We start from the raw sequence: 27,515 nt of genomic DNA, 5'->3' as shown, positions 1-27,515 counted from the left end.
AATAGTTGTGTGTTAACCATCTTATCTTAGTAGAGGATATTGTTACAAAACTGGTTTGTAAGGTGAGGATTGTCTCCTCTTTATAAACTCTTTCTCAAGAGTCTTATCTATCCGATGTGGGACTTGAATTTTTCCCAATATATATTGTGAGTTTTATTTATGTGTATAAACTAGGATAAAAAATGGAAAAAGCAACTTATTCTGATTGTGACTAGTTGCAATTTAAGCGTTGGAAAAATGTCATTTACTCTCTTAAACACTTGAGTGACCAATTTAATTTTTTAATGAATGATTTAGTGATCAATTTCACAGTGTAACAATTTGTAAGACTTGCGTTCAAAAAAATACAAACAAAAATAAAAAATTTCCTATCTAATTTGACCTATGAAGATGAGTTAGAACACTTCGTCGTCAGCATTGTTAACAACAAACGTGATTGATATGCTAAATTGATTGACATTAAAAAATTCAAAAACATGTTGATTATTTCAAATAATTCAAAGATAAAATAGATAAAGTTGATCGATGCGTGCAAATTCAAGGAAAAATAGTTTCAATTGATAAGGATAATACATGTAAGAAATTTGACCACCACAAAAAAGATAAAGTTGATCGATAAGTGCAAATTTGAAGAAAAAGTAGTTTATTTAGTCTCTCAAAATCCCTTCCCATAAAATATGCAAGAAGGTCCGGGTTCAAACCCCGGCCACAAAAAACAAAAAAAAAAAAAACAATACTTCTCCTACTCACGATTCCAACTGCAACAGTGGCACCTCATTGGAATCAACTTTCAATCGTTTTTACAGAAGCATAACTGAAAAGTGAAGAAGAAAAATACATCATATTTCAATTCCATTTTCATACTGAATATAACCTCATTCCTCAAAGTCTATAAAATTAGGATCCAAAACCCTTCTCAAATTTTCTTAATTCCAATTCCCTTTCACACATTTTATCAAACACATGGTGGGTCTCTTCCATAACACCAAAAAATGCACAAACTCTTTTTCTTCAACAACCTCAAAAACCATATCCACACTCCAAAACCAGCCTCATACATATTCAACAACCACTTCACAACACAATCCAAAAATCTCCCTAACATAGACACAATCACAACAATCATCAACAACCACCCATTCCCACAAAAGCCCTTACACCCAACACTCCTTCACTATTTCCCACCAACAACACCAATCCCATCTTCGTTAATTCAAAACATTCTTATACGCTTATTCGCTTCGCATTCCAATGGACTCAAAGCATTGGAGTTTTTCAATTTCACTATAAAAAACACTCACACCAACCCATGTGCAAGTTCACTTGAAATCACACTTCATATATTAACAAGAATGCGTTACTTCGATAAAGCTTGGAGCTTGTTGATACAAATTGCGAATACATACCCTGGTTTGCTTACATTGAAGGCAATGAATATAATGTTGGCGAAGATTGCTAAGTATAAATCTTTTGAGGAAACGCTTGATGGGTTTAGGAGGATGGAGGAGGAGGTTTTTGTTGGGAGGGAGTTTGGGAGTGATGAGTTTAATGTGTTGCTTAAAGTGTTTGCGACGCAGAGGCAAATGAAGGAGGCGAGGTCGGTTTTTGTTAGGTTTGTGGATAGGTTTAAGGCGGATACGAAGAGTATGAATATTTTGTTGTTAGGGTTTAAGGAAACGGGTGATGTTACGTCTGTTGAGTTGTTTTATCATGAGATGGTTAAGCGGGGGTTTAAGCCTGATAGTGTGAGTTTTGGTATTAGGATTGATGCTTATTGTAAGAAAGGGAGGTTTGGTGATGCTTTGAGGCTTTTGGAAGAGATGGAGAGTAGGAAGTTTGTTGTGTCGGTTGAAACGATAACTACGTTGATTCATGGAGCAGGGTTGGTTCAGAATCCGGGGAAGGCGTGGCAGTTGTTTAATGAGATTCCGTTGAGAAATTTGGTTGTTGATTCTGGTGTTTATAATGCGTTGATTACGACGTTGGTTAGAAATAGAGATGTTGTATCTGCGCTTTCGTTGATGGATGGGATGATTGAAAAGCAAATTTTGCCGGATGGTGTAACTTATCATACAATTTTCTTAGGATTGATGAAGTCAAGAGGGATTGAAGGTGTGTCTGAGCTTTATCAGAAAATGACTAAGAGGAAATTCGTTCCGAAAACAAGGACAGTTGTGGTGCTGATGAAATATTTTTGTCACAATAGCCGGCTTGATTTGAGTTTAAGTTTATGGAATTACCTTGTGGAGAAAGGACATTGTCCTCATGCTCATGCTTTAGATCTTTTGGTAACTGGGTTATGTTCAAGGGGTTTGGTGCAAGAAGCTTTTTCATGCTCGAAACAAACGTTAGAGAGAGGAAGATATATTAGTTCTACAGCATTTCTAATGCTGGAGAGGCTTTTGAAGCAATCGCGGGATGTCGACAAATTAAAGGAGCTTGATCAGATGATTAAGAAATTGCGAAGTGTCTTACCACCGTCTAGAGGACATGCTACTGGTATTTCTGACTCCAAGGTTATAATGTAGCATCTTTATAATTTCAAATATAAATTATGTTGCTGCCTGAATTTGGTGAATTTTTTTCCTGTATATTAACATGTGTAATTCTTTAAATTATGATTTAATGAATAGCTACTTTATTATACCCCCAAGTGACAACACTAACGCTATACCATTTTATCTAGCCATCTAAATATTTACGTTTATTTGGTTTGACCTAGTGATTTTGCATTCAATCTGTTCCATTAGGGCCTGTTTGGACTTTGGATTGCCAAATTTGAATTTATCTCTACGAATGAAGTACTTGTTTGGAAGAACTTATAGAAACAGCTTATGGCATGTGCATAATTTAGCTCATTCCCATAATCTCTTTCGGATAGCTTATAAAGCAGTTTGACTTTATTTTATCTTTTGTTACTGAAATAGTGTATACATAAGCCCTTATGCAATAAGCACTTGATTTAACTGTTTATCCAAACATACCAAATTAAGTTTTAGCCCAATGATATATAGTTCTTCTGCATAATCCTTGTGTCAGGGTAAAAGGGGATCTGTAATTGCAACCTAACTAGATCAGGGGGGTGGGATTAATTTCTTGCTTACTAGGTGAGAAGATATGGTATGGTGCTTGTGTTTTGGTGGAACCAAATGAAAAACTAAGGTTTTTGCAATATAATTTTTATTGATGCAACAATTTCCTCCTTTTGTTAACTTTGCATTGTAAAAATGAGTGACATTGAACAATGCCATTTATTTTGGTTCCAAGTGTTTGTTTAGTATAAGCAAATCATTTCAAGTATTTGACAATCAAAACCAGAACTACAACAGGATAAAAACACATCTAGATCAGTTTTTATGATATGATGCTACCGATACCAACTTAACTAGGTCGCTTACAACAAATGAGAGGATAAAACTAATTGTCAAGATAGAGAAGTCCCCTCGAATATAACAAAACTCGCTTTTAGTCCATTCAAACATTCAAAGTTGAAACATCATTTTAAAAGGGTTCTTGTCAAATGTTCTCTAGCTGTTGCCCATGCTTGAGTTCGTGTCTGGAATGTCAAAACTTCACTGTCAAGTAATGTCACATGTTTACCCTAAAATGTAACAGTCAAGTGCGGGATAATGAGTAAGATAATAACTATTTATAGTCCTAAAACATAAAACAAGTTTGAGGAATAATTCTAGCAACTTCATTTGGAAAGCCGAAAAGAATGGAAAGTACTCGGTTCGAAGTGTGTATAGACTTTGTGTTGAAGAGATTATTGACACGTCTTATCTTCGTCGACCGGGTGAGTGGTCAGCCATTTGGAAGTTAAAGGTCCCTCCGAAAGTGAAAAATTTGGTATGGCGTATGTGTCGTGGGTGCCTTCCAACTCGAATACGCTTGCAAGACAAAGGAGTCAATTGTCCTACAAATTGTGAGAGTTGCGATTCTGCAAATGAGGATATGGCAGACGTCATGTTTGTATGCCCTTTTGCGGTACAGGTTTGGCGCAGGAAATTAATGCTGCTGTCCTCACAGCAAACTCGGCAGCTGATGTTGTTTTTCAGTTGCTGCGTATGTTATTGGTTGAACTCAAGCAGCAGCTTGCAACCGTGTTTTGGAGTCTTTGGAAACGCAGGAATTTGCTGATTTGGGAGAACAAGAACGAGTCATGTGCAATGGTAGTAGATAGAGCACGTGTGCTGTTAGAAAGAAGATTGGCATTTTGCCAACATAACAGGTATGCAGTAGCAAGCATTTTCACATAATGAACAGCCCATGCTGAGAATAATTCAACCTTCAGATGATCATATTCATGGTGTGCCCTCTCTCAGGAAACTCAAATGTAATATTGATGCAAGTTTTTCCATCTCCCAAAACAGAACTGGAATTGGTTTGTGTAGAGACGGCGAAGGAAATTTTGTGCTAGCTAAAACCATGAATTTTGCAGTGGTTCATGCGGCTGACGTCAGAGAAGCCTTGGGTTTATATCATGCGTTAGAGTGGCTATGGGACATGCAACTGGATAATATTGACTTTGAAGTGGATTCCAGAACAACACAGTTGGCATTTTACGCGCGTAAAGATGATGTTTCTGAATTCGGTAATGTCATTACAGCATGTCGCGGCATTTTATCCACAAAGTTCACAAACTCTAGGGTGGAGTTTATTCAGAGACAAGCAGATGAGGTTGCTCATGTTTTCGTAGGAGAGGCCACATTAGTAGTTAGTCCCACCATTTATTATCATGTACCCCTCTGTATTGACAATCTTATTTTTAATGACAAGCTATAAGCATCTTTCCTTCAAAAAATAAAATAAAATGAATATAGCGAAAGTTATGAATCGGGATCCTCTACAGCCACCATTTGGTGTTTCAAATACAGTAGCTACTGTTAGATTTGGGTGAATTTTTTCCTATATACTAACACATGTAGTTCTTTAAATTTAAATTATGATTAAATTAAATGAATTATGTTTCTGAACATAATTTTTATTGAAGCAACAATTTTCTTCTTTCAATAAACTTACAGTGGACAAATAAAGGAGTGACATTGGACAATGCCATATATTTTGGTTTTAAGTGGTTATTTAGGAAAATAACTCATTTCAAGTATTTGACTAACAAAACCAGAACTATAACAGAATAAAAACAAACCTAGATCAGCTTTTATCATATGATGTTCCTCGCCATACCAACTCAACAAATGAGTGCATAAAACTAATTGTCTAGATAGAAAAGTCCCTCAAATATAACAAAACTCTTTTCACTCCATTCAAAGTTAAAACATCATTTTAAAAGGGTTCTTGTCAAATGTTCTCTAGCTGTAGCCCATGCTTGAGTTAGTGTCTGCAATATGAAAAGTTAAGTCAGGTCAAATGTTAAAGTAACATGATATGTTTAACCTAAAATATAACTGTCAAAACTGCGTGATAATGAGTATGATAATAACTATTTATTTTCCTTAAATGTAAAACAAGTTTGAGGAATAATTCTAGCAACCTCATGTTATATGGAAAATTTATGAACTGGATCTTCTACGGCTAAAGCATGGTGCTTCATTGGTCGTTGGTACCGTTAAATTTAGAGAGAATACCTAGAACTCGTGAAGCAGTGGCACATGCACGACACTGACACCTGGACACGGATCCTCTCCAGTGGGGTTTTCATTGGAGCCTGTCCACTGTGTATCCCAACCCTTCAATTGGTGTTGACTATAATGGCAGTACTAAATTAATGGTTGTGATTTCACTGTAGAAACTTTACAACCGGGAGAGGATCTACTTCCCCGATATCTAGACCCCGTTGATAATAATTTGAGAAAATAGAAGTTATGGTATGTAGTCACAAGTGTCAGTGCCGTGTCAGACACTCAACCACACTTTGAATCTGAAGTTTCAGTGCTACACAGCCTACAACTGCAGCACCGACTGTGGATGATTTAATTTCAGAAAGTTGTGTCTCTCCAGATGTTAACACACATTACAGAAATGAAGTTGACAGAAAGAATGTTGCAGAAAGATGCCAGGCTCCACAATCAAATGATTAACATGGAGCTGCCTCTGATAAGCTAAACTGGACAACTTCAGCTGATGGCAATCTGACGAACAAGCGAGCTTATTTACATCCTAAAGGCAACTTTCCTAAGCTTCCTTGGTGTAAAATAATATGGAAAAAAATGTATTCTCATGATAGGCTACCTACTGACGAAAATCTCCAAAAAAGAGGGTGCAGCTTAGCTTCGGTTTGCATTTTTTGCATGAATCAATCTGAGACATCTTCTCACCTTTTCCTGAACTGTCCTCTGTCTTTGAAAATCCGGAGCTGGCTCAGTGCAGTTACGGACCTAAACTTGGACCTCGACTGTTGGAATTCTCTTCTCCTTGGTGATCAGGATAGAGAGGGCCAAATGGTGCACCAGATTATGAGTGCTGCGGTTATCCAGGTCATCTGGACCCTTTGGGTTGAGAGAAATTCTAGGCTTTTTCAGGGAAAGAGCAAGTCTGTTGCCAGTCTCAAACAATATTATTGCAGAAGTTAAGTTGAGTTATAAGCTGATAGGTTGGAAGAGCAAAAACTCTATGACTGAATTCAAAATTCTTCACTTGTTTGGGCTTCAAATGAGGATCAGTCCAGCTGTTCAGGGCCGTGTTAAGATCAATCTTGATGGGTCTGCGTTTGGTGCCCCCTCATGTGGAGCAACTGGAGGTGTTTTTCGTAACTGGCAGACGCATTCTCTGGGGGGTTTTGCGCAAAATATCGGACATGCTACTTGTTTTAAGGCTGAACTTTGCGCAGCTATATTTGCCATTGAAAAATCCATAGAGTACAATCTAAGGGATATATGGTTAGAGACTGACTCCAAATTGGTTGTGAAGGCTTTTAGCTCAAGTGAGCATGTTCCTTGGCAGCTCCGGACTAGATGGAATAACTGTTTGGCTTTGGCGCAGAAAATTAAATGTGTTTGCACGCATATACATAGAGAAGGGAATGCAGGTGCGGACTCCTTGGCTAAAAATGGTAAGAGTTTGGCTTTGTTAACTTCACAGTGGTGGAGCTCCTCCCCCCTATTTTTCTTCTGCTCACTCTTTTTAGAGATAACACAGGACAACCATACACTAGGAACATCATGTAATTTTTGTTTGTAAAAGGTTCAGGCCTCGCCTGATTTTTTAATGCATTTATTTGTTTGATAAAAAAAAAAATGTTGCACTACCTGCTCAGACAAGGCGGAGTCGGAATCTATGGTGTGCGAGGTTACTTTTTCAGCAATAAGTGGTCCATTTGTTTCGAGTATCATCCTTCAAGGTAGGAAATTAGTTTTAAACAATGAATTGAACTGGTACGAAAGTAACAAAATGTGACTAAAATCATACACATACCCTCCATCAACAATCTCATCAAGGCATAACAGAATGAGATCCAAATTCTCAAGTGCCTCTCTTTTGTCAACATTATTCCTATAAATGATACAAAATATAATATATCAAATAGAAGCATGTTGAATAAAATTGCGTCCGTATTGACATCTAAATTTAAAATTCAATATTTTCATTATTGGACTAGAGATTGAACTGGCGAGACCTCCAAGTAATAGTTCAATTGGTTCAATCGGTTGAATCAACTGATAAATTTTTTACAGCCAAAATACCTCAACAGAAGGGTGATTGCATCAAAGAATCCTTGAAGAACTGAAGCTAAAACAATCTCATTTTCGTCATCGCTGCCGGTGACAAAGAAATGCAGGTCTTGTGCAAATTTGTAAATAATGATATTGTTCTCAAGTAATGTTATCTCAGCTGTAGATAATGCCAAACAACATATCAGCTACAAAATAACACACATAAAACATTAATGTCCATATGATACAATGGCCAAAACTTTCACAGTTCCTCATAGTGAGTGTCATGATAAAAATAAACAATATTCCGACTAAAAATTTTGCAGTTAATTTCATAGATTCATATTGGGACAGAATAATCAATCTTCTAGTTGGTTCAAATTTTAATCTGACAGTTTTTCATACCATCAGTGATTGGCAAAAAAGTTTTTTGGTCTCTTATGCAATAACTAGTAATACATATGGCTTGGTAGGAAACTATGAGTTTGTGATCTGTGTTAAACTCTGTAATTTATGTTTACCTTCTGTGCGAGCATTTGTCTTAATAGTCTTGGTGAACACAAACTTCTCAAAAGCTAGTTTTGAACTGTTTGTTGGCCAGTCATCTGAAAAATACTTGACTGCAACACGCTTTCCCTCGGAGTCTAAAAGAAGGATATTTTTTATCATAGGACATGAAACCTACAACAAAGGTGTGTCACATGATACTTGTGGCCAATAATACCTTAACGCAGATATTGATATCTCCCTCTTCCACCAGCTCTTTCTAAACATGCAAATCTCATAAACATAAAAAGCAAAATTCAAGCAAAAAACGAGGTACAGCGTAACATTTTTTTAGTTCGATAATGGTTTCGTCATGTTTAAACATTCAAGAAGCACTAGCCGCTTTCTCAAAGGTTTTTGGTAAAGTAGCATTGTTGTTGGCTGACCTGATGCTGAAAATGGGTTTAGTGGCTGATTTCGAGTGGGAGGATATTAAGAATCGATTGAGTGCTAGAGAAGGAGAGAATGTGACGAGGGTTAAAAGTAAGGGTTTAGCAGCACAATATTCATCTTCTTCCTTCCTTGTGAGACACACTCACGATTCACACAGCCATGAATTAATTTACGGCAGATGCTCAGTCAACCGCGATACTATTTCAATGAAAACCTTCGAGAAAGCTACTAGTGTTTCTCAAAATCAACCACTGAATTTATTTCCAACATCGATTCAGTCAAATGCGATGTCATTTTATTAGAAACCTTGGAGAAATATAAACTGTGACTGTAAGCCAATAAAATTGTATGACATACTACTCTTATTCTTGTATGATATTTTTGTTACCATCATGTTACAATATCAACACATGGTTATTACATTTGACAATACAAAGTTGCATATCAATGCTTCCCCAAATTGATGAAAACCAAGATGTAGATTTATAAATTGATGTTGGTATAGTTTACAAGAAAATACCAAGAATAAAATGTCATAAACAGATCTGAAATTGAATGCAAGAGAGAAGAATGTTATTTATATTTATAGGAATAAAGATTGACCTGGAACACATAATGGATGAATGAAAATATAATATAGATGCATTAGTAATAATCAGCTATACATTATGATTTGAATGCAATGAAGAGTATACCATAAGATATATGACATTAAAATGTTGACAACTTGAATGTAAAGAGAAAAGGAGAGACACATACATGAGATGCCATTTTGGTGAAACAGTGACTTTGGAGATGTATGTAACATGTAAATGTGACAAATGAGATATTCAATTTGGTTAAGACAAGGATGATTTGGTAAATAGAAATATTAATACCTTTGTCATAGCCAGAATCTGTGTTGTTCAAACTAACTAACTCTGAAAATTTCAAATGAATTTCTTTTTTCCAGTTTCTTATTTGATTTTTTCAAAATGTCTACCAACGTTAAACATCATATCTCATATCTAATCTAATAATTAATAACTCAAAGCTTAATTTACATATAATCCATGTAAGTTAAAACATGATCGGTTTGATTTTGTTTAGATTCAACTTTTTTATTTTATTTTTTATGATGAAAATAATCAAATCAAAGGATAAAAAGTTGTGTGTATGTTTTCTTTTTGGTTATTACCTTTTCATTTTTTTGGTTATGGTTGGTTATATCGTTATTGTGGTTTGGATTGAATAGATTGTTAAACACATTTAGTAATGACTAAAATTATAAATAGTCCACCAAAAATTTATAAATCTAAAACACAATTATTCATACAAATAAAATAAATCTTATGTTTATGTAAATGCTTGTATAATAATTATGCTTTAGTTTCTTTCTCAAAGTGAAAAACTAGCTCTTTTTTTTTTTTTTTTTTTTTTTTTTTTTTTTTTTATAAAGGAAAGGGACTAGATCATTTTATTAAACATAAAAAGATCAATACATGTAGGAATGTCATGGTAAACTTGAGAACTGGCATTATACATGACAATCTTCTCTGTTAGCAAAATCAACATGAGAATTGTAATTTTTTTTGCTATTGGTCAAGTGGTCGGTGGTCAAGTAAACACACATATGGTGAAGAAGAATGTTGTAACTCGAGTTTTAACTTGAGATTCCACATAAGACGTCCGCACAACCAAACCATTAAGTTGTAACAATAAGGATTGTAATAACTAGACTCAACTAACATTCGAGATTTTCTAATAATTAAATCATACTTAGAACTCAATTCTTTGATCAAATCTATAACATCAAGTAACGCCTTCACCACGCCAATAAAACACACAAAATAGGTTCTAACCACATAGTTTTCGCACCAACAAACATACCCAATTCATCTCTCAACATATACCAATTCCAACTTTATTAGAAAAATTGCTCTTCTCCCAACAAAAAACGCTCACTCCCATACAAACCGATCAAAATACCCGCGTGAGTTAACTTACGTTCAATATAACGAAGTATAACCTGTATGAGTTAACTCACACTGAGGTTATAACCTACATGAGTTAACTCATGCTGGGTTATAACCTATGTGATTTAACTCACTTGGGATGCACCAATGTAGCGAACGTGACTTAAGTCACGTTGGGTATAATACATGTGTGAGTTAACTCAGGCGGGGAATATTTTGGTCAGTTTGTATGAGAGTTAGAGCAATTTTCACTTTATTATTACGCATAGAAAATGATGGATCCACATTGCACTTCAAGTAATCATGGGGAGGGCGTGTCCACCTTCTCTAACCAAATGTTATACTTGATTTTGGAGTGAATCATCAACTTCGTCCTTGAATTTTTACTGGTCGTCCAAATTCATCCCTTAATTAAGAAAAATATCAATTTAGTCCTTGAATTTGTTAAATGTCAATCAAGTTAGTCCTTCTGTTCAAACGGAGCATTAACGGGGCTGACGTGGCCGTTAACCTCTCACATGTCAGACGCCACGTAGGCAGTGACTAATTTGGCCGATAATAACTAACATTTCAAAGGACTAAATTGATTGATTTGCAGAAAATGTTTTGGCTTTCTTCCCAAACGGCTCTTCTTCCCCAATTGTATAAAATTGTAACCCTAATTACACAATCTGCAATCTACACTCTAAAATCACCAAAATTTCCTCCAATAATAAGTAGTCCAGTTCTTCTCCAATTCAAAAAACTTCAAACCCTAATTTTTTCGTATTGAATCTGAAAGCCAAAATCCTCAAAATTTCTTGAAGCAAAACTATTGAAATTGAATCTAAAATGATGGGGGTGGGAATATGGGAAAAAAAATAGTTATGAAAGTCGAGCTTTATCTTCAAGCTCCAAGTTTAATGGTGATGTCAGAGTGCTCAAATGTTGGTGTCCTAGAATTTGTGTTGATAGAAAATCCAATACTTCAAAAAACCTAGGAAGGCCATTCTATGCTTGCCCTCTGCCAAAGTTCTATGCTTGCCCAGGAATTTGTGTTCTAGGTGTGTGTAAAGTTCTTATGAAAAAAGGTTGAAGATAATTCATTAATGTAACCTTTGTGTAATAATATTTTTATCAAATTAGTCCCTGAATTATTTCTCTATCTACCAAATAGATCCATACGTTATATTAAAAACCTATCAAATAAGTCCCTGAATTGTTTAATCAGATATCAAATTGATCCTTGAAGCATATATGTACAAAATTAAGTAAAAAAGTCAGAACACACAAATTGAAACTGAAATATTACATAGGCAAAAGTCATAGGTCATAAGTCATAAGTCTGAGAAATTACATAGGCAAAAGCAACCCAATTATGGGGCATTAACAAGTCATAAGTCTTAAATACGTGAGAATCGCCGGAGATGAAGATGATTTTGGAGAGGTGAGAATGGAGAAAGTTTTAGCGGGAAGGAGAAGGGTCAAAGACGTTTTTGATGTTTCTGATTGAAATGTGAGGAAGGAGGTATGGGTAATACAGGGGCAAAATTGGAATAACATAAAAAAATTAAAGTGAAAACTGAAATTTTTCCAGTATCCATCAAATTAGTCCTTGAACGCGTGGCTTTCTTTTTGCCACGTGTACAAGACAACACATCATGCAGGGTGACACGTCAGCATGGCTAATGGAGCACTTGGACGGAGGGACCTTTTTGATGGGCGTCTGACAAATTCAGGGACTAAGTTGATATTTCGCATAATTGAGGGATGAATTTGACCGACCCGTACTAATTCAAGGACATATTTGATGGTTCACTCCTTGTTTTTGACTTAATTCTCTATTTTTCATAAAAACGAGTTTTCTATTCCATATATCGACAAAAAGAAAAGTAGAATCTCTTCAATTATTCAGTTAATAATCAAATTTGAGTGATGTGATGTAACAAGTATTTTTATAACTACTTCAACGTAAGCACTTAATTTTAGTCTTATACCTAAAAGGATATAATACTACATATTTTTTTTTTTAATGAAGAGAATACTACTTTTTTTTTTAAATGAAGAGAATACTACTTAGTTTGAGTGATTGCGAAGCAAGAAAGTCCCTAACTTAATTGTTGAAACAATCGTAATCTTATGTGATTATAGTAAAACAATTCATTAAAAATGTAAGGGTTGGTCTAACCTCAGATTGTAGGGTGAATCAGGATAGTTTGATTGTGTTGTCTCTCTCTTTTCTCTCTAATTATCTATTGCTCAGTTTTTTTTGGTTAAAATTCTGAAAAAAAAATTCATAAAAAACCAACATAATTTAATCCCCTTCATGTGTTTTCTCACATTCCATGCCAATCTAGTTGAGATGTTCAAGTTTTTCTCTGTTGTGTTATTCACTCTTAGTTCACCCAAAAAAAAAAAATACTTTTCATTTAAACTATTGTAATTATAATTTTATCTTTATTATGTCATTATTTAAATCTTTATTAAAAAATGGATTAACTCATTGTAATAGGATCTATATTTTTAATGAGAGTAAGAACAATTTTATTACAATATAAATTATATGGTCAATATTTATTTAATTATGTGGTATATTATCCAAAGAAAAAATACAACTAAATGCAATAAAATAAACATATATTCATGATAAGATGCGTTGACTAATTAAACAAATTACTATATTTTTATGAAAAGAAATAAATATTATAACTTATAGTATATTAGTTTGTGTGTATATATAATTATTTTTTTGGTAGAAGTAACTAATAGTATATTAGTGAATATTGGTAGCTGATAAATATAAATAACAACAAATATTTTTTTTATTCATATTTAAATTTCTTCAAAAAATATTAATTAAAATGAGAAAAAAAATAACATAAGCTATCAAGCATATCACATTATTGTATTTTGTATTTTTAGTGGTGGGTATTATTATTTGATTTATATACATTATCAATATAAATCTTTTTCAACCAAACATCAAATAGTTAATGAACTTTCATTAAGATGAATCATTCATAAAATGACGTGTACTTTAAATGAAACAATTATTAACCATATTTTATTTATCTTTTGATTGAACTAAGAAATACCGGACTCCCTTCCCTTTAGTGCATGATATTTAACACAAAAAAATGCATAACATTATTTTACATATAAATCCAATCCAATTTTTGTGTATTGATATTTGTAGCGAAAGATATAACAAACCGAGTATAATTTGACTGAATACATTTAAAAAACAATAACCTAAAGAGTAAATTTTATATGGTTTATGCTAAAAATTAGTCACATCCAAATGATTATGCAATCAACGATATCGATTGATGGTTAAACCGTTGTGTTATCGCGATTTTCGGGTGTCAAGTCATAAATTAGGCTTGAACCTTTCAATCTTTGATATTCTCTATTTTTTCTTGGGAAGGGCAAAATTGAGAAAAAACCCTTAGATTCGAAGTTCGGGGGTCGTTTTCACTACGGGAAGGTGTTAGGCACCCGCGGTGACTATAGTACTCTATAGGAGCCGTTTTCTTAGTTTATGTCTACGCTTTATTTTTATTGCCTACTTAAAAAAGAAGTTTTATTTGAGTGAAGAATGGAGGGGAGAAAGTGTTTGAGGTTTTATTTTAGTGGACTTGGAGAGGTTTTGACCTCATGCCTACATACCCATTTAAGGGATCAAACTCCATGTAGTTCTCTCTCAAAAAATGTTTTTTGTGTGTTTGGTTGATTTTAGTTTTTGTTGGAAAATGGTTTTGAAGAAAAGGAAGAGGCCTTAAAGGCATAAGAGAAGGAAATGGTGAATGTTGGTTCAATTGTTTATTAAAAAAGTCTAAGTAGGAATTAGGATTCATTTGGATTTGTTTAAGAAAATAAAGGAAAAAATTCAATGGAGTTTTGACTCCAAGGTTTGTTCGGAAAAATTTGAATGATGGGATTGATTTATTATTTTTTTGAAGATTGGCATTTGTCTAAAAATCGCATTTCCTAAGCATACATCTAAACGGTAATCATGCAACGTGTGTGCGTGTCGGTGCTTGTGTCGGTGTACATCACTTATAGTGTCCATAGTCCTTTACATTGAGTCCTAGATACATGCTATGGTCTTGCAAGGAATTAAAAAAAAAAAAAAAAACTAACCTATCTAAAATTATTACAAACCCAATTGATATAGAAATGAATAAAAAAAGATGCTAAAACTATGGGATGAATGAAATGTGAGATGAAATGGTTAGTGTCATAAGGCATAAAAATAGTAGAAAGGTAAGCAAAATTGAATAGAATAGCAAGAGAGGAAAAAGTAATGAAATGAAATAAAGTGGCAAAATATACCTAAAATTGGTTATGACACTTAGACAATGCACATGACCTATAATCCCCTCATTATAGCAATGTTAAAGGGGTTTGATTTTGAGCTATAATGTGGGAACAAATAGGACATATTCAAGCCAAGAATCATGACACATTTTCAAAGGTATTTTGCACTTTATTTCTTGATAAAAACACACATTGCTTGCAAAACAAGAAAGACATGAAAATCTACATCCACAATCAGCAAGATATACACATGATCAGCAACATATTCATCATGAAATTACACACCAATCATCCACATCACATGCCAACATTTCATGAGAAAATATACCACAAAAATGCACAAACTTAGATCAAACACAAAATTAATCAAGAAAAATAACACACATATTTTTATCATTTTTTAAACCACTGAAAAATATCACAAAAGTATTAAAATGTGTTAAGAAACATATAACGAATTTTTTAGGAATTTTTATAAAAAAAATTGAGCAAACTGGGGGTTCAATCAGCAAGAAAACATGGTGTAAGCAGCACAAAAAGCAAAAAAACGTACAGAACCCTAGGCCCAAACCCAAAGCCCAACACCAGATCACAGGAAAGCACAGGGATCGTTGGATTGATCCAGGAGATGGAACCCTAGATCCAACGGTCTAGATTGAGGGAAAACGAACCAGAATTGGACCGGTCCGGTTCAGTTGGTTATAAAAGGGTTGGGGGACCGGTCCAGTTCGGTCTTCTTTCTCCTCTCTCTCTCTAACCTAAAACTAGTGAGAGAAGCTCTCACCTCTCTCCTCTCTTCCGGTTGTCTTCTCCGGTGAGCTTCACCGCTCCGGTGTGGTGGTTTGCCGGCCCAACAGGGCGGCGCCGCCGCACCGGAGATGAGAAACTCCTCCGTTTTCAAAATTTTTTTGCAGATTAAGACATCCTTTTTCGTTCTAAACAAGAATATGGCATTAGATTTTACATGCAAGGTCTGAATCGTTGTAGATCTGAAATTTTGTGTTATGGTTTTGAAAAAAATTTTAGGTTTGAAACTTTCTTGGCTCAAATCCTTTTTATCTTTCTCGATCTGTAACGATTCACTTGCGTTGATGCTTTTCGAGAAAGAAAGATGAAATTTACGTGTTTACCTCTGGTTTAGTTGGAGATTTCGAACTGGAGATCTTTGAGAAGCTTGAATTTTTGGTGCTGCTCGTTGATTTCTTGCTTTAAACCGAAAATAAATCGGTGCCGTTCCTTCTTCTTCTTCACCGGTCCAGATTCTGCTTCTCTTCTTCTTCTTCTCACTGATTCCTTCGTGATCGGTGCTGGAGTTTGCCAATGGCGAATTCGCACCTTGAATTGCGAAGGAAACCGATTCGATGATGAAGATTCAGTGATGAATCTCTGAGAATTGTGAAAGGTCTTGTTGATTCTCTGTTGATTTGCACTGATTTGTGATGTTTTGTGTTGATTTGTGTTGATTCTGGTGGAATTTGGAAACGGTTAGGGTTTGAGTGTTCTTGGTGTTCTTCGTGATTTCTGGAAATTGTTGAGTTTTGATCTTTGGGAGCAGAAAGAGAAAGTTGGAAAGTGTTTGTGAGTTGGCACTGATTGAATGGGTCTGTGTGGCACTGTGCACCTTTTATAGGCTGCCATGTGTGATCTTGGACCAATGAGGTGGTGACATCTGTTTGGGACCTTTTTGGCTCGGCCTTGGACTTGAAATGAATTTGGGACCTTTCTGCAAAATAAGAAACTTGAAGGACTAAACAGCAATATGAAAAAAGGACTAAAAAGTAATTTTAAGAATTTTTGGACTAAAATGCAATTTATAAACTGTTTGGGACTGAAATGCAATTAAAAAATAAAATTGGACTAAAATTGGCAATTTGAAAAAAACGTAAAGTGAAACCAAAAAATAAAATTAACAAAAGGACTAAAATGAACCAGCTACAAAAATGAGGTATTTTAAAATACCTCTCTGCCGAAATTTTGACAGGAAAAGACCAAAATGCCCCTAGGGACTAAACTGACTCAGATGCAATTTTTGAAATGATTTTTAAACAAAGACTCAACAATGATTTGTACAGACAAATTGAAACGGCTCAGAGGCAAACACAGGGACTAAAATGGGTTCCACTGCAGGAAATGACCAAAATACCCTTTTGTATGATTTTTTGAAATAAAATGCAAGAAAAGTAAAGCGACGTTTCAGAGAGTTCTTAAATGACTTGTAATGCAAGAAAAACACTTTGGATAGCTTTATGCAAGAAAATCATGATTGAACATACTTTGAGACAGAGACAGTAAAATATGCAGATGAAAAGAGAGTAAAGGTTCGGAGTAAAACAACAGCAAATTGACAAATATCAGTGGTAGAAAATAAATTTGAATGAGTATTTTTAGGTCCAAAATCAGGGTATAACAGCTGCCCCTATTTAAGTTTCTTTGTCCGGAGGGTCAAGAGACGGAGTCTTTGGCTTGACGGGACGAAGATACTTAAATATTAACATTCGCACTATGTTTGGACGTAAAAATACGTTTGTACATTTTCAATTATCATGAATGCCATGCAACATTTGGATTATGAGTGCGAGACAAACGAAAGCTGGAATTAACAAAAGATGTCGTATCCATTGCGGGATTGGTAGACATTGACAAGATAATAGATAACAGGGTAGATAGGAGACTAGGAACAAATTGACGGGTACAAGCTGCTCTTGGATTGAGCTGGGCACTTGACCTGGAATAAAAGCGGACAAACAGGTGCGAGTTGTTCTTGGATTCGAACTGGTCACTCGACCGGGGACATAGAAAAGGTAGACAGGTACGAGTTGTTCTTGATTCGAACTGGTCACTCGACTGAAAGCAAAGGCAAATAGACAGGTGCGAGCTTGTTCTTGGATGCGAACTGGTTACTCCACCGGGGACAAAGACAAAATAGACAGGCGCAAGCTGCTCTTGGATCGAGCTAGCCACTTGAGCGAACAGAAACAGATAGATGGGTACAAGCTGTTCTTGGACTTGAACTAGCCACTTGACCAAAATCATAGACACATAGACAGGTACGAGCTGTTCTTGGATTCGAACTGGTAACTCGACCGATAACATTGAAAAGTAAACGGGTACAAGTCGTTCTTGGATGCGAACTGGTAACTTGACCAAACAGAAACATATTGACAGGTACAAGCTGCTCTTGGATTGAGCTGGGCACTCGACCGATAACATAAGCAAATTGATAGGTACAAGCTGTTCTTGGACTTGAACTAGTCACTTGACCGAACAGAAACAAATTCACAGGGGATTGGTTTTTTTGACAAAATATAGGTTGAAATTGACTTGACGTCGATTTGATTTGAAAGGTAGAAATTGACCAATATTATTGGCTCACAAGGTTTTGACAGAGAACCTGACATGAGTATTGAATTGAGACTGATGTTGACATTGGAAATGCAATATGCATGGATGATATAACAGTTTCATTAAATGCATGGGCACGTAATATGCATGATTATGCATGTATGAATGCTTGTAATGCATGATTGTTGGCAGCTGGTAGACACAGTTTCGCAGAGACAGACAAGACATTGGAGTATTGGGCACGTAGTGGCTCGTGCTATATTACACATTCTTGGAAATCCTCTTTGGAGACGACGTCGTTGGGAGACGTGTCGGAACCATGGCTGAGGGCAGTAGCTATGCAACTTGCTGGGGATAGAATCTCGGGAGACTCTACTGGGAATAATGCCGGATGTATCGTGGACGTCGCATCTGTGGTCAATGCTTTTTGCATGTTATTTTCTCAATTTTCCATCATTCATTTTTTTGCATCCCATTTTTGCCTGGATCGCCCTTTCGGGTTTTCGATCCACCGGGGAAATCAATTCTTTTCAATGCCCCATTTTTGCCTGAACTGCCCTTTCGGGTTGTCAATCCAGCGGGGTGCTCATTTTTGCCTAAGCCGCCCTTCTGGGTTTTCAACTTAGCGAGCCTATTCATTTTCATGCATTTTCATTCTGTTTTTTCATTCTTGCCATTGACCACAGACTATCCTGGGGAAGAGCCTGCTTGTAACACATATTGAAATAGACATCAACATACACTCGCTCATGCATGTTTCATTTGAATGTACCCTGTTGCTCAGATTTGCTTTCAAAAATAGACAAAAACTTTTTCAATTTTCAAGATGTTTGTTTCAAGCATTGTCATTATCAAAATAGAAAGAAAATGTTTTTTGTACATAGCTTTGAAAGTAAAAAGGAAATAGAGTTTTAAACAAAAGCACAGGCTCAATTTGATGTATAAGAGTGGTGGTCAGCCGAAGGCGTGACTCCACGGATTTACAAAGCTTGGAAAATGGTAATTTTATTGGTTGGTGATACATTGAACACAGCAATCATTACATTTCCTGGAAACTTTGAATTCGCAAGCGTAGGAGCTTTTGATGAAGATGGTCATTAATAGCTGCAGATGCCCCAAGGGAATGGTGGTTGGCTAGATATAGTTACTTGCCTCTTGTTTCAATCTCATTTTTGCATGAACCGCCCTTCCGGGTTTTCGGTCCATCGAGACGCTCATTCTTGCCTGAGTTGTGTACAATCTCAGCGAGCTTTTTCATATATTTTTTGTCCCTTATTTTTGCCTGGACCGCCCTTTCAGGTTTTCGATCCACCGGGAAGCGTATTTTTGCCTAGGCCGCCCTTTCGGGTTTTCGACCTACCACGCTGTTCTTTTCATATTTCTAGGCAAAGTATTTCTTGACTATATCGGCATTCACTGGATTTGGAAGTTCTACACCATCCATGTGTGTAAGGATTAAAGCACCACCGGAGAAGGCCTTCTTGACAACATAAGGACCTTCATAGTTAGGCGTCCACTTGCCCCTTGGGTCGGGTTGCTGGCTCATCCTCCTTTTCAAAACAAGTTCTCCTACCTTGAATTCTCGAGGATGGACTTTCTTGTCAAAGGCAGTCTTCATTCTTGCTTGATATGACTGTCCACGAGCCATGGCATCCATACGTTTTTCCTCAATCAAATTCAACTGATCCTACCGGCTTTGGCACCATTCAGCCTCAGATAACTTTGCTTCCATGATCACACGGAGAGATGGGATCTCCACTTCCAAAGGAAGAACTGCTTCCATACCATATACAAGAGAGAAAGGGGTTGCCCCGGTTGAACTGCGCACTGTAGTACGGTAGCCATGCAGAGCATAGGGTAACATCTCATGCCAGTCCTTGTAAGTGGTTACCATCTTCTGGACAATTCTCTTGATATTCTTGTTGGCGGCCTCAACTGCACCATTCATCTGAGGTCTATAAGGAGAAGAGTTATGATGTTCAATTTTGAATTCTTCGCAAAGAGCTTGCACCACATTGTTGTTCAGGTTTGTACCATTGTCGGTAATAATCTTGCTGGGAACACCATATCGACATATGATGTTGTTCTTGATGAACTTAGCTACCACTTGCTTGGTCACATTGGTATAAGATGCTGCTTCAACCCACTTGGTGAAGTAGTCAATTGCCACTAAGATGAAACGATGACCATTTGAAGCCTTCGGTTCAATTCTTCCAATCATGTCGATGCCCCACATTGAGAACGGCCATGGGGATGAAATAACATTGAGAGCGTGCGGAGGCACATGAATCTTATCAGCATAGATTTGACATTTGTGGCACTTTCTGGCGTGCTGGTAGCAATCATGCTCCATGGCCATCCAGTAGTAACTTGCTCGTAACAATTTCCTTGACATAGTATGCCCTGTAGCATGGGTCCCGAAGGTACCGTCATGTACATCATGCATTAACTGCTCTGCTTCATGTTCATCAACACATCTTAACAATACCATGTCATAGTTTCTCTTGTACAGAATATCTCCATCTAACAGGAATCTACTGGCCAATCTTCTCAGGGTCTTCTTATCTTGTTTGGAAGCACCCGGTGGATACTCACGGCTCAGCAAGAACTATTTGATGTCGTAGTACCAGGGTTTATAGTCAACCACATTTTCACCAGCCTGATCGATCACATCCCCAATAGCAAACACATGTGAAGGTCTTTCAAGGCGTTGCACTTTGATTAATGGCACATAATTCCAATGGTTTACTCGAAACATGGAGGATAGAGTAGCAAGAGCATCAGCCATTTGGTTCTCATCACGAGGAATATGGTGCAGCTCAACCTTTGTAAAATATGTCAGCAAACGTCTCGCATAATCACGATAAGGAATCAACTTAGCATGGTGGGTCTCCCATTCACCCTTTATCTGATTGATGACGAGCGCAGAATCTCCATAGATGTCGAGGTGTTTGATTCTCATGTCAATTGCTTCCTCGATCCCAAAGATACATGCTTCATACTCAGCCATATTGTTTGTACATTCGAACAGAATTCGGGCGGTAAAAGGAATGTGATGCCCCTGTGGGGATACAATGACTGCCCCAATTCCTTTACCATAAGCATTGACAGCACCATCAAAGACTAAACCCCACTTGCTATTGGGATCTGGACCTTCATCAATCAACGGTTCTTCGCAGTCTTTTGATTTTAAATACATAATCTCTTCATCGGGGAAATCGAACTCAATTGGTTGGTAATCATCAAGAGGTTGGTAAGCAAGATGATCGGCAAGAATGCTACCTTTGATTGCCTTTTGAGTTTTGAACACAATATCATATTCAGACAAAAGCATCTGCCAGCGTGCAATCTTTCCAGTAACAGCAGCTTTCTCAAAGATATACTTTATCGGATCCATTCTGGATATCAACCAAGTTGTATGATTCACCAAATAATGACGCAGGCGTTTAGCGGCCCAGGCCAAAGCACAACAAGTCTTCTCAAGCATTGTATACCGAGTTTCACAATCGGTGAACTTCTTGCTTAGATAGTAGATAGCATGTTCTTTCTTTCTAGTCTCATCTTGTTGACCAAGTACGCATCCCATGGACTCATCAAATACTGCCAAATACATAATCAAAGGCCTTCCTTCCACGGGTGGGACAAGGATAGGTGGTTCCAGCAGGTAATTCTTGATGCTATCAAAAGCTTCTTGGCATTCATCATTCCATACAATAGGCTGATTCTTCCTCAGTAGCTTGAAGATCGGCCCGCAGGTTGCGGTCATGTGAGATATGAATCGGGAGATGTAATTCAAACGCCCGAGGAAACCTCTGACTTGCTTCTCGGTCTGTGGAGCTGGCATTTCTCGGATGGCCCGGACTTTATCAGGATCGACTTCAATGCCCTTTTGGCTGACAATGAAGCCTAATAACTTCCCGGATCTGACGCCGAATGTACATTTGTTGGGATTCAATCGAAGCTTGTATTTTCTTAACCTTTCAAACATCTTTGTCAAATATTCAACATGTTGCTCCTCATCTGTTGACTTTACAATCATGTCGTCCACATATACTTCGACTTCTTTGTGAATCATGTCATGAAACAGAGTAGTCATTCCTCTTTGGTAGGTAGCACCAGCATTTATTAGGCCGAACGGCATCACTTTGTAGCAGAAAGTACCCCATGGAGTGATAAAAGACGTCTTTTCTCTATCTTCAGGAGACATTTTGATCTGATTGTAACCGGAGAAACCATCCATGAAGGAGAACACCTTAGACTGAGCAGTATTATCAACAAGTACATCAATATGAGGTAATGGAAAGTTGTCTTTTGGACTAGCTTTGTTCAGGTCTCTGAAGTCAACACACATCCGGACTTTACCATCCTTCTTTGGCACAGGTACAATATTGGCAACCCATTCAGGGTACTCAACTGTCATGAGGAAACCCGCATCAATCTGTTTTTGAACCTCGCTCTTAATCTTGAGAGCCATATCTGGATGAGTCCTTCTCAATTTCTGCCTGACGGGAGGACATTCAGGCTTCGTGGGGATCCGATGCTCCACAATCTTAGGATCTAGACCTGGCATATCTTCATACGACCATGCAAAAATATCCGGATATTCCCGGAGGAGTTGGATGATCTTCTTTTTAACCCCTTCCTCTAGAGCAGCACCGATCTTGATCTCTCGCTTGTTCTCCTCGGTACCTATGTTGATAAGCTCAATCTCTTCCTGGTGAGGCTGAATGACTTTCTTTTTTTGCTCAAGTAACCGAGTGATCTCATATGGTATGTCATCACCTTCCTCATCTTCGGCCTCATACACTGGGAACTCAAAATTCGGAGGGAATGCAGGGTTACTGTGCCCAACGGGTTTATTATAGTTCAATCTGCGTAAAATGGTTGGATGATTTTAGAAAGAAGGTTTTTTATGCAGATTTTGAAATTAATAAGAAAATACAGATGTTTTGGTTTTTTCTGGCATTACCATTATTTCCAAGGAAAAAAGGCACTAAAAAAAGCAGTCGTGAAAGAAACGACAACTTTTTATTAATCAACGGCAATGCCGAAACAAACATGCCCTTACAGAAAATATCACTCTCGCTTTGGGCAGAGCGAGATGATTGTTATTTTGAAAAAACAAGATATTTAAGCAACAAGGTATATTACTCAGAAACATGCATGATTGAGGGAATGTCAATGGCATCCCAATCTCTCGCAATGCCTCCTGGTGTAACAAATACAGGCCTTGGGCCAAATCCAGTTGCTTCCTCTGTGATTGCGTTGACAAACCCAGCACTATAGAATGCCCCGGTGGAAATTCCTGAAGTTGGGGAAAAGCCAAGACCTTCCTTATGTTTGTTCTCACGAAGCTGTATTAACCTGCCCCAGCCGGCAGCTTGACCCTCTTGAACGGCTCTCTGTGCATCCTTCAAAGAAGCCATGTCAGTTCCATCCCTCTTAGGTTCCGTACCTTCGACAGTTAATCCTTGAAAAGCGGTCCCCTCTGCAGACCCTACCTCTATGCAAGAGAAAGATGATAGCTGGCTAACCAGGTATGCTTCCTCTCCATGAATGGTAACAAGCTTTCCACTTTTTGCAAATTTCAACTTTTGGTGCAAAGTAGAGGTCACTGCTCCCGCGTCGTGTATCCATGGTCTCCCCAAGAGACAGCTGTAAGAGGCATTAATATCCATGACCTGAAAGGTGATTAGAAAGGTTTCGGGGCCGATAGTTATGGGCAAGTCTACCTCCCCGAGAACACTCTTGCGGGTTCCATCAAAGGCTTTGACCAAAAAGGTGCTTCTCCTCAAAGGAGTTCCCCGGTAACTCAGCTGATCCAGCGTTGACTTGGGCATCACGTTCAAAGATGAGCCAGTGTCTACTAACACATTTGAGATCATGTCGGACTTGTAATTCACGGAGATATGCAAGGCCAGATTATGATGCTTTCCTGCTTCGGGCAACTCATCTTCACTGAACCACAGATTGCTGCAGGCGGTAATGTTTCCCACTATGCTACCAAAGTGATCCACAGTTACTTCATGATCCACATAAGCCTGCTGCAATACTTTCAAAAGGGTATCTCTGTGGGCAGCGGAACTCAGGAGTAGAGACAAAATGGATATCTTCGACGGAGTTTGCAACAGCTGATCCACAATCTTATAATCACTTCTTTTGATTAACCTCAAAATCTCGTCCAGATTAGAATCCTCTATAGATCGGCCTGGTTGGCTCGCATCCCTGTTAACGGGGGAAACATCAGTCGGGGTTGGCTTGTCAATGGGTGGCACGGTAGGCGTAGCTGCCTTCTTTTGAAACAATGGTGGACGGACTCTTCCGCTTCTTAGGGCTGCTGAAGTTCCTTCGGCGGTATTGTTCACCACAGCCAAGGACACCAGAGGCACTTCTACTCCGTTTTCAATTATGGTAGCATTATATTTGTACGGGATAGCCCTATCTGAAGTATACGGTACCGGTCCGGGCAACCTTATCACCAGAGGCTCAGCATTCTTCTTCAAAGGTATACTCTTGACAGGCGGATCGTGAAAAACTGGCACAATCACGCAGACATCACTAACAGTCAAAAAATTATCATTCATCAAGCTTTGGATGTCGTCTTGAACAGTATAGCAACCCAAAGGATTACGAAGGCATCCTAGGCACTTGGCATGATCATGGCTGAACAGAGAAGCTTTGCACAGCTTGATGTGTAGAGGCACCAGAGGAGTTGCGACGTTACGGACATCAAGTCTAGGAGCTTCCTCACATACTTCGATCATATTTACAGCGGCATGATTTGGAAGAGGATTGTCGAGGACATGTGGGACATTATTCTCAAAAGTCAGCTTTCCTTGATCAATGAGCTTCTTCACGATATACTTCAAAGCGTAGCATCCCTCGACATCATGACCTAGGGCGCCTTGATGAAAATCACATTTGAGATCGGACCTGAACCTTGGAGGCAACGGATCAGGTGGGGGCTTGCCCTGTCTGGTTGTACAATGCCCTCTATGGAGTAAAGTTGGAAGCAACTCAGCATACAACATCGGTATCGGAGGGAAAGTATGTCTAGCTTGCTGATTTTGTTGTTGTTGTTGAACCAGCAACTGTTGTTTTATCTGTTGAGCAATTGCATTAACGGATACTTGAGGTTGACCCGGTGGCAGAGGGTACTGATGATAAAATGGCGGAAAGAAAGGATGCTGAGAATACGGCACATATGGGTATGACGGAGGCATTTGGGCTGCATTGATAGGAGCAACAGTAGCCATGGATTGACCGGCTCCAGCTGACACCATCCCTACTTCCGTTTCTTTCTTCTTGTGGTGTCCATTACCATACCTCTTTGATGCATTCACAGAGGATTCAGCTTTCTCGAACACAATGATTCCATCCCTGACGGCTTCTTCCAGACGAGTTCCCATGGTGACCATCTCCGAAAAGTTATTCGGGGCAGCGATGATCATTCTCTCAACATAATCCTTCTTCAAGGTCTTTAAGAATGTCTGGGTCATTTCTTCTTCATCAAGAGCGGGAGTAATGCGGGCAGCTGCCCCCCTCCATCTCTGTGCGTATTCACGGAAGCTTTCCTCCTTCTTCTGAGAGAGAGATCTGAGGAATTCCCTGTTCGGCTTCAATCGGGTGTTAAACCCGTAGTGGCTCTTGAAAGCAGCGGCTAATTCATCAAAGGTATGGATGTCATTTTTGCTCAAACTAGTATACCACTCTGCAGCATCTTCCATCAAACTATCCTGGAAGCAGTGGATCATAAGGGAATCATTGTCTTTGTAATTGCCCATCTTTCGGACGTACTTGATGATGTGGTTCTGGGGACAAGTCAGCCCGTTGTATCGGTCGAAATCCGGGATTTTGAACTTCTTAGGGACATCCACCTTTGACACCAAGCAGAGATCTTGAGTTTTGAAAGAGTTCGCATTCCCTCGATGGGCTTTGATCTCATGACGGAGTTCTTTAGCAAGTTCCTCCATCATCTCTTCCATGGTTTTGGTTACGGGGATGCTTCCGTACGGTGTGTTGATGTTAACACCTTGAGGTAAGGCATGCACAAGAGGCTCGATGACAGCTGCCGTTGTTTGTGGCAAAGTAGCATTGATGGAGACAACATTTGTTGCAGGGATCAGAACATTGTTAGCAGGTGCCCGAAGTGCCCGCTGCAGTACTGGGAGTGAAGAACGGTGGAAGCCCATACGGAAACCCAGCTGGCATAGCAAAGCGAGCGTCTGCAGATGCGGTTGGGAGCACGCTTGTAGTCACCGGTATAGCTGTGGCTATAGGGATAGCCGTAGCTGATTGTTCTTGAGCGGCTAGCAGAGCAGTCATGACATCATTAGCTTTAGCCAATTCTTCCCTTAGAGTGGCTAACTCGGTACGGAGCTGAGCATTCTCTTCTTCCATGGCTGCCGAATTCTTCTTTCTGTAGAGTCTAGTCCGGTGTATTCTGTCTGATTCGTAAACTTTCCGAGCACGAGCCACCTTTCAATCTCTGTGGCAGAAGAACCAGGAGGCAGTGAGCACTTGTAAACCTTTTGTGGCTTGATGAATGATGCACATGATGCATGATATGTACAAATGCAAATGCAAAAGTTGTTTTTGGACATCGAAGGATTTTTTAGACAAATTAGGAGTTTTGTAAACAATATCTAAACAAACAAAGCAAAACGAAGCGTTTACAAGATGAATCCCTTTGAAATACTAAGCCAAGGGAAGACTTTTGAAATATAAACAAATAAAACTCTCAAGCATAGGAAGTAGTGGGATGATCCTCAGACTCAAACTCCGAATCCGAACCGCAATATCTAGCATAGAAGTTGCGTCGTCCTCTAGCTCTCTTGGAGTCCCGCATAAGTAGCTCATCCTTTTCTTCAAGTTCCCTTCGGACCTTAACCAATTCCTTCTTCAACATCAGGTTCTCATGAGTCTTCTGCTCATCCTTACCATCCAAAGTCATGATTAGATTCTCAGCCTCATTGTATCGGGCTTTCCACATTTGTTTCTCACGACTTTCCATGGCCAGATGCTCCTGATACATCTCCTGAGTTGTGGGAGGTAGAGGTAAAGGTATAGATGGAGCAGATGCAGCCACATGTCTCATAGCAGGGTATGGCATACCAATCTCTTCGGCTCGGTTTATTACCCACTGAGTATAGGCCTCATGAGCAATACCAGATCTCACACCCAAATGCTTCACACTCTTCCTGCGGACCTTAGACCAAGCCCTTGTGAAAGCCTCCCTTTGTCCGGTGGGGGCGTTCGAATAGTAGAAGAACTCTGGAGATGTAGCAAGATTGATGGGCTTTGTCTTCATAGGGAACCCAAACTGTCTCATAGCAAGCTCCGGATTGTAGTTGATCCCCCCACGGGT

General features: G+C 38.2%; 3 protein-coding genes across 3 annotated transcripts; 2 read left to right on the top strand and 1 right to left on the bottom strand.

The window, feature by feature from the left end:
* The first annotated feature begins 716 nt into the window (after window positions 1-716).
* On the top strand, window positions 717-2,707 carry LOC112416267 (pentatricopeptide repeat-containing protein At3g61360). The gene has a single exon (XM_024769501.2). It carries the CDS (start codon window positions 993-995, stop codon window positions 2,526-2,528), a length of 1,536 nt encoding a protein of 511 aa, XP_024625269.1. The 5' UTR covers window positions 717-992; the 3' UTR covers window positions 2,529-2,707.
* A 125-nt stretch (window positions 2,708-2,832) lies between these two features.
* Window positions 2,833-4,837, top strand: LOC120576840 (uncharacterized). Its single transcript, XM_039827385.1, has 2 exons — window positions 2,833-4,231; window positions 4,326-4,837. The coding sequence occupies exons 1-2, from the start codon at window positions 3,975-3,977 to the stop codon at window positions 4,783-4,785; spliced, it is 717 nt and encodes a 238-aa protein (XP_039683319.1). The 5' UTR covers window positions 2,833-3,974; the 3' UTR covers window positions 4,786-4,837.
* Window positions 4,838-5,159: 322 nt separating this feature from the next.
* Window positions 5,160-8,282, bottom strand: LOC120576909 (coatomer subunit zeta-3). Its single transcript, XM_039827566.1, has 5 exons — window positions 8,135-8,282; window positions 7,644-7,791; window positions 7,375-7,452; window positions 7,209-7,293; window positions 5,160-5,341 (listed from the first exon to the last, which is right to left on the bottom strand). Exons 1-5 carry the CDS (start codon window positions 8,280-8,282, stop codon window positions 5,282-5,284), a joined length of 519 nt encoding a protein of 172 aa, XP_039683500.1. The 3' UTR covers window positions 5,160-5,281.
* Between the last annotated feature and the right edge of the window lie 19,233 nt (window positions 8,283-27,515).

Source organism: Medicago truncatula, chromosome 7 (assembly GCF_003473485.1).
Source record: "Medicago truncatula cultivar Jemalong A17 chromosome 7, MtrunA17r5.0-ANR, whole genome shotgun sequence".
In the NCBI taxonomy this organism is placed as follows: Eukaryota; Viridiplantae; Streptophyta; class Magnoliopsida; order Fabales; family Fabaceae; genus Medicago; species Medicago truncatula.
The sequence above is the reverse complement of the archived record's forward strand: the minus strand, read 5'-3'. Positions and strand labels throughout refer to the sequence as shown.

Excerpts from the sequence above, each read along its gene's own strand:
- LOC112416267 (XM_024769501.2), top strand. The coding sequence starts at position 993 with ATGCACAAACTCTTTTTCTTCAACAACCTCAAAAACCATATCCACACT.
- LOC120576909 (XM_039827566.1), bottom strand. The coding sequence starts at position 8,282 with ATGATAAAAAATATCCTTCTTTTAGACTCCGAGGGAAAGCGTGTTGCA. Across the intron at positions 7,453-7,643 it reads GCAATCACCCTTCTGTTGAG|GAATAATGTTGACAAAAGAG; the intron begins GTATTTTGGCTG and ends TATCATTTATAG. Across the intron at positions 7,294-7,374 it reads GATGAGATTGTTGATGGAGG|GATGATACTCGAAACAAATG; the intron begins GTATGTGTATGA and ends CCTACCTTGAAG.
- LOC120576840 (XM_039827385.1), top strand. The coding sequence starts at position 3,975 with ATGCCCTTTTGCGGTACAGGTTTGGCGCAGGAAATTAATGCTGCTGTC. Across the intron at positions 4,232-4,325 it reads GCATTTTGCCAACATAACAG|GAAACTCAAATGTAATATTG; the intron begins GTATGCAGTAGC and ends GCCCTCTCTCAG.